This window comes from Manacus vitellinus, unplaced genomic scaffold, assembly GCF_001715985.3.
Source record: "Manacus vitellinus isolate BGI_N305 unplaced genomic scaffold, ASM171598v3 scaffold_43_pilon, whole genome shotgun sequence".
Classification (NCBI taxonomy): domain Eukaryota; kingdom Metazoa; phylum Chordata; class Aves; order Passeriformes; family Pipridae; genus Manacus; species Manacus vitellinus.
In genome coordinates this window covers 5,583,915-5,596,194 of record NW_021940560.1, presented here as the reverse complement: position 1 = coordinate 5,596,194, position 12,280 = coordinate 5,583,915, and the positions used below count along the sequence as shown (strand labels likewise).

Below are 12,280 nucleotides of genomic sequence, written 5' to 3'. Positions count from 1 at the left end.
TACCTTCACAAGAACTGTAGCAAGCTGTAGTATTCTGTTTCATTTGAAGACTGATACCATAAGTTACAAGGGAGAGAAGCTATTATTCTAACAGGGAGGATTTAAAAATAATCATAATCCACAACTGTACGTAAATTTAATTGAAAGCTAATTCTTGTTTTTGTCTGATATCTTTTAATCATCAGTGCTATACAGTACTTCTGCTTCAACTAGCAAAGCACATGGGAAGGAAAGTTAAACCGATCATTTTGGCCATAAATTAGGACACTCATGCAGCTGCAGCAACGACTTTCATTTCTAAATATTAAACCAAATGACTACTCTCATTTAACCTTGAGGCACAAAATTCTCATTGTTTATATTGTGATATAATTCACAATTATCTGATGGATAATTGTGATGGAAACTTCTGATGGAACAAAAAGTAATTTCTCTTCATTCCCTTCCCAAGGTGCTCAAGCTGGTTGAATGGCCACATGTCACCATGAAGTTCTGACTCAGTTTGCCTATTCGAGAGAAAAATGTGAAACATCCCCCAGCCTCTGATATACAACTCACTTGTGAAAGAAGTATTGACTAGTTTCACATCCTGATACTTAGGATGTTTCTGAAATCTTGCCTGGAGTTGTATATGACCTGTATGAATCACAATAAATGGCAGCTACTGTCTGCATTTCCCTTTTTAGAACACAGACAAATTTATTGGTTAATGTTTATATAAACATGATGTAAGTGTGCCTGATTTACTGTACCAATAACTACAGCTGCAAAATATCTGTTCTACTCAACAGCATATAAAGACCTTTGGGGTGTACAATGTGTATCCCATTATCCCATTAACGACAAGGTGCAGCTTTGGGCAATAACAGAAAAGTTATTTATATGCACAATGATTTTCTTTTTCCTCAACCACTTTTACAGCTTTCCCCAGTTATAGAAGAGTCAATAGCTGACCTAGTGATGCTGGCAGACTAAGTTATACTTTGTACATACTCACTGCTAAAGAAAGAAAAATGTTGAGTTTATTTTTGTGACCTTTAGATTCGGAGAACTGGCTAAAATCAATTTAGAGTTCAAAGAGATTGGATGATACTTACATTAAGCAGTAAAATTGCTTCCACTTTGATAGAGTGTGCTAAAATACAACATCAAGGTAACACTCATTGATTTGGATACAGAATGGGGAATGAGGTGGGTTGGTCAAGTGTAGGAGGTCAGGGAGCAACTTGACAGGTTTCAATTCAGTCTGTCTTGAATACTTCAAAAAAAGTTTAGAAGCAAACCAAGGAATCTGACCCAGCAACTACTGCTATTAACGAATAAACATGAGTTCTCCTGGCAGATCACTCTGTGCAGTAAAAAGAGAACAGCTATCCAGACTGTCCCTAGAGAACCATACATTGAATTATGAGAATATCATTGAGAGAGAGCAGGATCAGATGACTGATGAGTGGTTGCTATGCCATTGTCACTTTCTGCCTGAGGTCAAGACCCAGCTTTTCTTTTACCAAAGCAGAAGACCTCCTCTAATGATCAGTCCTCAGAGATTAATGGGACCAGCTGATTTTCAGAGCTCCCCAAGGAAGATTATTGCTCAGGCTATGAACAATACTATTGAAATGCTTTAATTATCTGTTGCCTTCAGTTGTTGGTGTAGTTGTTCTCGCATAACACTTTGTTTATCATCGTCTTCACAGGTCACCTTGCAGAACAGATGCCTTGCAGCAAAAGAATTAGGAAAAAATGGAAAGAGTAGTGATACTGGCATGTGTCATGTTCTGATCTTACTGAGGAGGAAACGTGTTCTGAAGTCCTCTGCCAGCACTGTGGCAGAAATACAGATGTGGTGATTCATACCACTGAGCAAGTCCTGTTGTGAAGAATTCCCCCTAGTAGCAAATGAGGTGGTTAATGTATTGAATTTCAACTCATAGAGCCAGGTATTCCTGAAATAAGACCTGCCAGCTGCTCATCAGGTAAGAGTGAAAGAACACAGCCTTCAGATTGGAGAGTACAGTGTTGTTGTAATGCCATACTAGTTCATACTTCCTTACAGCCTTTGTATGCAAGACATTTTTAAAATTCTAAAAAATTGAAAGTACCTGGTCTGGGAACTTTGGTACAGACTCGACCATTCCCAAAAAACCTTGCTGGACATCGGCCGCAGACGTATCCAACGTAAGGGGGTTTCCTGTCAAAGCACAGCACTCCAGGAAAACATGGCCTGTTGGCACAGGTGGTAACATGTGACAGTGGTGCTGCACGGCCCAAAAAGGAAAAAAAAAGTGGGTTCAAGCATGTTTAATAATTTCTCAAATGAAACACATATATAAAATTTAACAGTGAATGCCTGAGCCCAGCTAAAGCTTTTACAACTGTTTTTATTCTTCTAAAGTCTAATTAATGCAAAGTGTTCCCAAACCTTGAGCCAAACATGAGAATGTCCTGTGGGCACAGTGTATTGGAACAGCTGTTTCTCATTAAAGCAAGATTTATTAGTCCTCTAATTACATGTTTTCAAGTTTATTACTCAAAGTTGTTTGGCATTTATCATGTACAATATAGAAAGTGTAATTTTCAGCATAAGTGAAAGATTAACTGAGTGAGAATCTGCATTATTTGACATCTTTTTGGTCTTCTATAATTGGAAGGTAATTATCAAACTTTACAGCACCTACACTCTACTTTTAAAATTACACTGTCAAGTACATATGTTTCTGATCTAGAAATCATCCCTCATGCATCAAACCCTGTATTACAGGAAACTGCTTTAATTATCTTTAGAACTATGTGCAAAATTTAACACTCTGGTAGTATATAATATTTTATCACTTATGATGTCACTGAATAGCAAGTGTATATGAACTGACTCTGAAGTATTTAACAGTGTCAGGACGTAGAACAGATGATGAATACAATCTTAATGATGGTTACAGATCTTTTTTAATTGCCTCCGGTGAGGTCTCCATCACAATTCTCAAGTATTTTCTGCATTATTCTTGCACCTTACCTGCAGCACTATGATATAGGATACCTGCAAGAGGCAAGGTCTGGTTAGGTGTTGACTGGCCTGGTACAGACATTTAAAAAAAAAAAAAAGGTAAGAAAAAAATCTTTAATTTTACATATGCCTCTACACAACAGACATAACCAGTCTCAATTTTTTTGCTGCCTGCTTTCAGTAGAAAATCAATTAAACCTGCAACACTCATTAGAACACGGCCAACATAAACATTGTGCAGGTGCACACCCATATTTAGGGAGTGTTGTAGTGCTCCCCCTCTGGGAAAAGCTATTGCCACAGTCAAGTTCATACATCAAGTCTACCTTCACTTATGCTCAAAATTATTAATTCAGTAAGTGCTCACTAAATACTGAGATTTTAGCATCACTTGGCTATGGCAAGCTGGCATAAGCTGTCACTCTTATCATCTTGCTTCTTTCTCATTGACCAGTAAAATTTGGAGTGGTTTTGTTCTACCTTAGAAGTGATGTGATTTCTAATTAAGCCAGACCATTCTGATTGCTATTGCTGTAATGCCTCCCTTCCATGTAAAAATTGTTTAGCAGCTATCCTCAGTCTGGTGTAGTAGGAGGGTTTTAATTTTTAGCTCCAATTTTCCATGTTGTATTATAAACAGTTATTTTGTATCTGCTGTTAAGATGGCAAAATGTATGATCTCTGAATACAGAAACTGCTTTCATATCCTTGTTTACCTACCACGTCTATCACTTATGTCAAAATTCTTAATTACGGGGGAATCCTTTGCCTCTAAGGATTGCAGTGGCTGCTTAACCTCGGTCCTGTTCAATTCACCTTTGCCATTGCTTAAAGGTTTTGTAACATCAGCAGCAAGCACAGCTGTGAAAAGACATCAAGGAGACAAGGAAACAAGGTGTTAGGGCTTAGCTGTGATTGATGATAAAAAGCAACAGCAAATCAGGTAACCTGGCATAAGTTTACTCTGGAAGCCAACCATCAAGCAAATAAAGGCAAATCAGGTGAGTCAGCTGCTGACACACAGCAAAGCTTCAACACAAATATAGGAAAAATTATTATGCCCAAACTCACTGAACTTTGCTGATCTGGGAGACTTAATATGCATAGTGATCTTTTATTGAGCTCAGGGTACTTAGAAAGCTTCAGGTCAGCCAGTATTTGACAGCACTGTTGCTTGGATGAGGATGGTACAGTGTACACTGGGACCTGGGCTCTGACTGGTTCCTGCCTCTCCTTGAAAGCTTCTGTCTGAAATCATATTGTGTGTGTTTGTTGGCTTCAGTTAGCTCAGCTGCAAACTTTGCAAGTGTCAGAATACCTGTACAAAGTATATGTGGATGGAATGAGAAAAATGATTGGTGGAGACTCTCAAAAATGTTAATTTTTGCATAATCTTAAGGTAATTTCTTGAATAAATTAAGGATGAAGTCTACATGGATAGTGTTGCAAGTTGAATTGCCTCAGGTCTCTTGAATATTCTCTACTCTTAGTAAAGCCTGAAACTCTGACTCTTTACCTCTATTAAACAATGCAATGAGCTGCTGCTCACTCTAAGAGCTATAAAATTACTTCAGTTTTCTCTTCCTTCCTCCCAAAAGCCTTTATATTTGCTTAGGCAAGGGAAGTGTGAGCAGGAATGTTAAATCTGTGTATCAGAACTACAAATAATAATTTCTGTCCTATCTTGGGTGGACAAGGAAACCCTTAGGTTTATTCCTTCTGATAAATGTGCATTTCAGAAAAAGAAATTTATTTCTATAATTAAAAAATACAAAGTAAGAAATTATTTTTTTTTGTATTTATCAAAAGCACATTATTTTGCATGTCCTTCTTGCACTGGTCAAATTACCCACAAAAATATGCATTAGTGAAACAGAAGCAAAATCACTTTGAAATAACAAATGTAGCCAAAGGAAATATTCCATACAGACATTTGGCAATATGACTGAAGAGAAATTTGGTAAATTAGGGAAAGGCAGTCCTGCTGGTGCCAGGGTCCTGTAGTTACAAATCAGTCTCTTTACAACAGATATTTTTATTTTCATTTCCTTAATGAATTTGAGGAAATGCTAATATCTCCACAGTAAATATCTTTATCTCTTGCTTCTTGGATTTCTTTGGAAATACCAACAAACAAACAAACACAAAAGACTTCAAGTGTGGTTTTCTCTCTTCTGGTCAAAAAAATATTGTATTTTGGAGAAGACTTGTGTCTCTATGACTGAAATAAGCAGTGTGTGTGTAAATCACATCAAGTGCACTGGGAAGCACAAAATCACTGTGCACAAAGCACAGAGTCTGTTGCTCTAAAAGCAAATATGGAGCATGCCTAAAATTGTTCCTGGTCATTTTCTTCACTACTTGGGATCTGTGGAATGACTTCATGCCAACCATCTGTGGGCTGTGTCCTCTAGTGAAAGCACACCTTGGAAACAGAGGTGAAAAGATGGGAAGGACTGGCACATGGACCTTCTTTCTTTTACCTTCCATCCAGAAGTCACCTAAAGCAAAACCAATCCCAGAGGTGCTCCCCAAGTACTTGTTAGTGAATCATATATTTAGTAGTGAAATAATGGAGAACATCTGGAATGTCCTTGGCAAATTAACTAGCTGGCACCTGGAAAATGCTTTTTTGTGTACTATGGGGTTCATTCTAACCTAAATGAAAGTAGCAGACACCAATTTGCAACTATCCATATTAATAGAACATGACAATAGTCTGTTTTGTATATTTGAAGATTTGTACTCAAAATGAGTAGCAAAGTACTTTATTAAGGATAATAGCAGTAGAATTGAACCCATTCCCCCCCGTCTATTAAAATAAATTACGTAAAACACTTACATTTGCAAGTTTTACCATTTCCCTCCATCCCACTGGGGCAAATTCCACATGCATAAGATCCAAAGGTATTCATACAAGACACTCCAGGAAAACAAAGACTGTCTTCACACTCGTTCCTGTCTTCCTGACAAGTAAGCCCTGTGGCAAAACAAAGGGGAAGTTAATAATCAGGAAAGATTCCCTGTTTATACTTCAGCTTAAATGTTGAAGCAGATGAAGGCTCACTTCTCAGCTGTAAACTCATTACAGGGCATGTCACTCATGTTCCAGCCAAATTCCCCACTGTCTCACTTAAACCTGCTTTTATCACGCTGTTTATTACTGTTGTTACTGGCACCAGAAGTGCTGAGCTGGAGTCTGCTGTTCATAGAATGCTGTGCATGTTAAATAAAAATGCACATAAATAAAATTAATATTTCCCCTGCATTTCACATCTTTTCTGCTGCTTTTGTTGTCTTGTTTGTCATATACTAAAGAAGTCAATGAGTGTCACTATTTTGGCTTTAAGATATGAAGAACCACGTACTGACATACTGTGCTTTCCATTTCTATGTGAACCCCTCATAACTAATAGATTATTGTGAACTAGAGTCTGGCTGAGGGTAAACCTTAAAAAGGATGTGATTTTTTAATGAAAACCCAAGTTTTTCTATTTAAAATTAAAATCTGAACAAACATTTTGAAAATGTCACTGAGCCACAGTTCTGGTGTTCAGAAGATAAACCACCGTAGGACCCGACCCCAAAACAATATCTCTTGACTATTGCTGATTTTGGAAATAGGGTTTTAAAAATTCCTCAAAGAAACTGATATTAAAATTCACAACTTTGGATGATTTAGTGAATACCTATAGGGGAAGGTGACCCAAAAGTTAAAATTACTATCTGAACAGCAAATGATGCAGAGTAATCACATAAAAACTCCCTCAGGCTTGGCGTGTGCGTGCTGCTGTCTCTGTGCACTTGAGCAAACTTTCTTGGATATTGCTGGTTACAGGATATGCAGCCCTGATAGCAGGTCATAAACTAGCCCAGATCACTTCTATTAAGGCATATCCTTTGTCCCTGAAGGAATATACAAGGACATTGGGACAACTTCAGGAGAGTCCAGGTACCTGCTTCAAGACATACCACTAGGTACAGAAAGTTTTGTTCCATGTCAGATATCCAGCTTTATCATGAAGAAAGGTCTAAGGATAAAATAATTGCTTTTTTTGTTTTCTTCTAAAAAGACATTTGTCACAGTGCGATGAATTATCGGATGATAAAAACAGAACATTGTTATTCATCTCCTACAACATAATCGCTCATTGCTTCAGCATTTCAGACAGCTTCCGCTACTCCTTTCAGCCTAAAATATCCTCTCCATGTAGAAAACTCAAATTGATGTCTCTTTATTGATTGAGCTGCCTAGAAAAACCAGTGACATCACCTTCCCCTGCTGGTATTGTCTTGAGGAAAAAAAAAAGAACAGCAGCACTAAAGTTATATCCCCTTTCCTGTGCTGTCTCAAGCTAAATTGTTCTTGTTTCTCATGCTTCTTGCTTCTTTCACTGAAGCTGGACATCATGAAGTATTGCAGGGCTTGACTGACATTTTTTCCTCCCATATTACATTTTGTATGACTATTCATACTTTATTAATTAATTAGCACACTCGTGGCATCAGGCTGCTTTTCTCTGATACTGATTTCTGATGATGCATTGGGAAATTATTAGACATCACATTATGGAAAATATTGAATGAGTCACCCTCTGATTACATTAGTAATTATTTTCTTTCTCTGAGTATCATATAAAGACAAAACATGATACTATAAAAAATGAGAATAGGAAAGAAGTTCCAGTTTCAGTAACAGCCATCACTTCTCCCTCAGTCCCTTCTCCTCCCTCCTACATTCTATATCTTTCCTGCAAAAAGCTGTCCTTCAAATCTCAAAGATGAGAGAATTACAGAAAAGCAAAGGAACACCTTAAGTAAAAAGATAATTTTAAAAATTCAGCCACTTGACTGATTTTTCTAATGTAAAGGTGAAACTATGCAAGCATTCCTTTGCACTCAGAGAGATTTTATTTTAAAGAGTGTCTAATCAATTTGGGTGTAATGATAATCCGGGTGAGTCCAATGGCAAATGTTTGCAAACTCTGAAACTGGGCTGAATGTAGCTGAAGAAGCAGAAGAAATGGACAGAAAACTGTCTGCACTGAGAAGTGTCAATTATCCTCTTTGCATGACCTCCAGTCACTGTATCACAGGAGAATCTCAATTCTTTTGGCAGTGTTACAGTACAAATAAAAATAATAGGAATAGAAGTTCTTCAGAGTGCAAGGTTTAACCATCTGTTTGTGTACCAGCTTTATTTCTCCATCCCTATATGGGAAATTGTCTGAGAGGAGCTGACCACCTACAGATGCAAAGAAAGATTTTTGGACTGCATTCACATTTAATTGAGTCTAAAGGAACAGAAAATCTTGTTTAGGGGGCTCTATGGTTATCAAAAACCATGAAAAAATGCTGGGGTTTTCTTTAGTTTCCTGAAAAGAAAAATGAAATGATTGTTCCATCTTTCTCCCCACCCCAAACCCAACTTTATACTAATCATTGAGGAGAGAAAGAATGATCATGTTATTGAGATGGTTTTCAAGGATGAGTTCTGTTCTCAGGTGCATGATGTTCTTCCTTTCTGTGGCCAAAGGAACAGACAATAGGAATTCTTGTTATCTTGGTAACAATGTAGATGAAAAATGAACGAGCTTTGAACACTCAGAGATACAGAAAATGAAAGCAGCAATGATTCTAGGGTCACAAAGACCTTTTCTCCCTGCCTTGTTCCTGTTCCCTCTTCTACCCTTACACTGCCTGAGATACACCAATGCTCCTGCATTGCTTCTTCCCTTGCAGGGGTGTTTGGGAAGATCTCACAGGAGTTAACGTCTTGTTTCTACTACCTGTTCCCTGTCATTTCTGAGGATTTGATGGTGAAGTGGTGCTGTCACTTGAGCTGTATAACATTGCCTTCTCATTAGATTATTGATGGTTTTCTGGGGAATTGAGGCATAAACACAGCATCAAGGATGAGTTTTTATTGTTGTCACAGAATCTGCCCTGAAGTAAAATCACCTGCTTCCCAGATGGCTCTCAACTCCCCTTGCTTATAATTTTTCACCTGCTATTAAAACTTTAAGATGTATTCCTTTTTCACTCAATCATATATTTTTCCTTTTCTTTTTTTTTTTTCCTGTTGCTGCTTGTGTTGTAGCATTTTGGGAAGAACAGAGAAGAACGGCAAAACCATTTTATTGGCAAGAATTAAGAGTGAAGGAAAATCTTGTGTTTCTCTGGCCCTCAAGGTGTCCTGTGCCCTTGTCTCTTAAGACACCAGGTCCACTGAAGTTATTAACTCAGGAATTACATTGCTCTTTATTCACTTAATCTAACTCTTATATCCAGTGTTTAACCATAGAAAGTTCCCAAATTTCCCTTTCCTCATAGGAATGGTATCTCCAGGGGAATTCAAGAAATTCTGCATGTGTTTGGTTCCTTTAGGGATTTTAATATTTTGATCAAACTTCCATTTTATAACTTAATTCTCCATGCTTGGGCTTGTGTTCTTGCATCAGTGGAGTCTCTGGTGGCATAAAGACTTTTGAAAACAGCAGGCTTTGGCTGCTTTGTAGTATTACCTGGAGCCAATACTGACTGGGGGTCACAGATCTTTTAGGCCATTTTTCTAGACTTCTGCTTATGAATTACTTTTATTTTTCATTTCTGCTGGAATTTTATAGTAATGAAAACTGGGCTTGCAGTCCTACATGACCAAAACAAAGAAGGTTTCATGAAGTGCTGACAGGCAGTAAAGGTACCTCTCCCTTTTGGTAAAATCTGTTCACTACTTTTTTTTTTTTTAAATTGAGTTTCTTCTATATATATGCAATATAAGCAGTAATAATTATGAGCATTTGATGTTACTTCTACTTGATTTTTCAAACCCATATAACTGAGAGCAGCCAAGATTATGGGTCTCATGAATGTGAACAGAGCAGGGTGTTTGACTGGTTCAAGGACTGAAATCTAAGCTCAACTTAAGGTGTTATTTTCTTACTCTGTTTTTGAAATGGTTCTGATCCAAGAGATGTTTTAACACAGTTTCAGTTGGCTTCTTTTGCTTGTGAGATACTAATTTGACTCTGACAAGAATGGATGATGGCACAGTGTCTGTACTTTTCCATGACTGCACAGCCACCTGAGTGTGTGGGTGTTTAATAACTGACCTTTTCCAAAACTAAGCCAGATTTAGAAACCCTGTTTAAGTCCTGTATGTTCAGATTTGCCTTGTACTCCCTGAAGAATTAAACTGGAAAAGAAAAAGGCAAAATATTCCATGAAACTCCAGGAGAAGCCCATTTAGGCCAATGTGAAAATCAGCTGTGCTGGAAGTGAGCGATGTGAGGAGCAGGTGGAGTGATGGTCCCAGCTTGAGGAGGTGGTGGGTGCTCTGTGAGACCCAAAAGTGACTCAGCACAGCTCAATTTTAGATTATTACAGCGAAGAGTCTGCAGGCTGCTTTAATTCCAGTCTGCAGAGCACAGGGAAGTCCTTGTCCATGTGCTGTCACAAGTGCTTTTTCATCTGTGTGAACCATTCTCAGATGTCCTGAGTGCAGTGAGGCTGTGTCTATAAATTGCATGATAGGTACAGACATGTTCTCTCCTTATCCATGTTATCTATCAAATGCTTCTCTTTCTCCTCACTCCTCAAATCTTTACTCCATTCCTGTTTGCATTGTGTGTCTTGTATCCATCTCTTTGGCCTCACTGCATTTTCTTCTCCAATTTCTCCTCTTGGTGGTTTTCAGTCTTTTTTTTTAGAAAAGAATTGGGGTTTTTGTTTTTGTTTGTTTGTTTGTGTTTTAGTTTGGTTTGGTTTGGGGGGGTTGTGGGGTGTTTTTGGTTGGTTGGTTTGTTGTTGTTGTTGTTTGTTTGTTTTGTTTTGTTTTGTTTCATTTTTGTTAAGAGATCATCCCTCTTCCTGTCATCCCTTAAAATCATACTATGGACAGCTTTTCTAGTTTCAGCTGGGGTAGAGTTCTGAAACCAGTGCAGGAGCCCTGAAGAGCTTGAAAGGTTAGATTTTGGTTTATCATGTCTGACAACCAAATGGACTTATGATTTTCTAATGCTTAAATTTAATGAAGCTTCAAGTGGGACTAAAGGACAATTTATTTCTTCATGTTTTCCATATCTACTTCTCCTTCCTAGGCCTAGAAAATCATTCATTCCTAATTCTGTCCTCCGCTTAATTAAGTCAAATCCTGTGAAGTGCAAAAGGGTCCTGGATCTTTGACTTTTATCTCTTTCACTCAGTCTTCTCCTACCTCATCTCATGGATGGACAAATCTATGGGAAATAAGCAGGAAGCAACTGAGATCAGCAGGGTTCACAGCCTCCCTGAGTGATCACTTCAGGACCAGAGAGCTTTAGGTCATTTTTCGTTATGATTAGACAGCTGCTTTTGCACATTTTCTATGTGTCCAAAGCTAAGTCACGGGAGCAGAAGGGGAGGCTTCTGTATGTGGTCCATTTGACAGATGCTTGTGGTCATGTTGCACTCAAAAAATCCTGTAGCACAATATGTCTGTAGTTAGATCAGAGGTGAAAACAGTGAAGTGTTACCTCCCAAACCAGGGGGACATTTACAGAAGTAGCTCTCCACACTGTCCACACAGGTTCCACTGCCACAGGGGTTTGATTTGCAGTCCTTAATGTCCTCCTGGCAAAATTCTCCATCAAATCCATTTGGACACAAGCACAGGTATTCACCAAGGCCTGGAGGGTGTTTGATATTGGTAACACACGTTCCACCATTGAGGCAGCTGCAGGGCTTCACTCCAACCTGAGAAAGGCAAAGAGGAGTCGTGGTAAGATTCCTCTCAGTAATCACAGCTGGGAGGTATATTGTTACCCTCTAGGAAGGGAGAGATTTGCTCTGTGAACATGTTATCTGGTATTATAAAACCTTATTTCTAACTAATTTCCTTTGTCTAGATAGATGGTCTCATACTCAGCATGCTTATTTATTTGACCGATAGCTCAACTTCAAAGGGATTTCTTTTTTCAACATTTAGGGGCACATTTTAGCTTCTTATAAGAACTAAAAAAACCCCCTGCCTTATTTGCTATAACAGCAGTTTTCACATGTTGTCTGAGGGCAGAATTTGTTCCTTATTCTTCAAAGAAATGAAAAATCTTTTTTCTTTCCTTGCCTGCCCTCCTTGCTCTTTCACTCTACAAATGGTTCCCAGGCAGGAACATGACTGTGGCATTCCTTAGCTGGTCTCTCTCTTCAGGGAAGGGAGATCCATAGTTGTATTTTACGTATGTACAAGAACTGCATTTCAACAGATTCAAAGCTCTGTATTATCTCAGAGGGTCTGGTTTG

The 12,280-nt window shown here is 38.3% G+C and overlaps 1 protein-coding gene across 1 annotated transcript in view; it reads right to left on the bottom strand.

Annotated features, from left to right (window-relative positions):
- The window catches only part of LOC103759527 (von Willebrand factor D and EGF domain-containing protein), a 175,847-nt gene that overhangs the window by 53,772 nt on the left and 109,795 nt on the right, over nucleotides 1–12,280 (bottom strand). The window contains exons 17-20 of the mRNA XM_029962195.1: nucleotides 11,515–11,734; nucleotides 5,844–5,981; nucleotides 3,724–3,862; nucleotides 2,103–2,269 (exon numbers count right to left, since the gene is read on the bottom strand). Of these exons, the coding sequence (XP_029818055.1) occupies nucleotides 2,103–2,269; nucleotides 3,724–3,862; nucleotides 5,844–5,981; nucleotides 11,515–11,734 (664 nt within the window). The remainder of the gene's footprint in view (nucleotides 1–2,102; nucleotides 2,270–3,723; nucleotides 3,863–5,843; nucleotides 5,982–11,514; nucleotides 11,735–12,280) is intronic.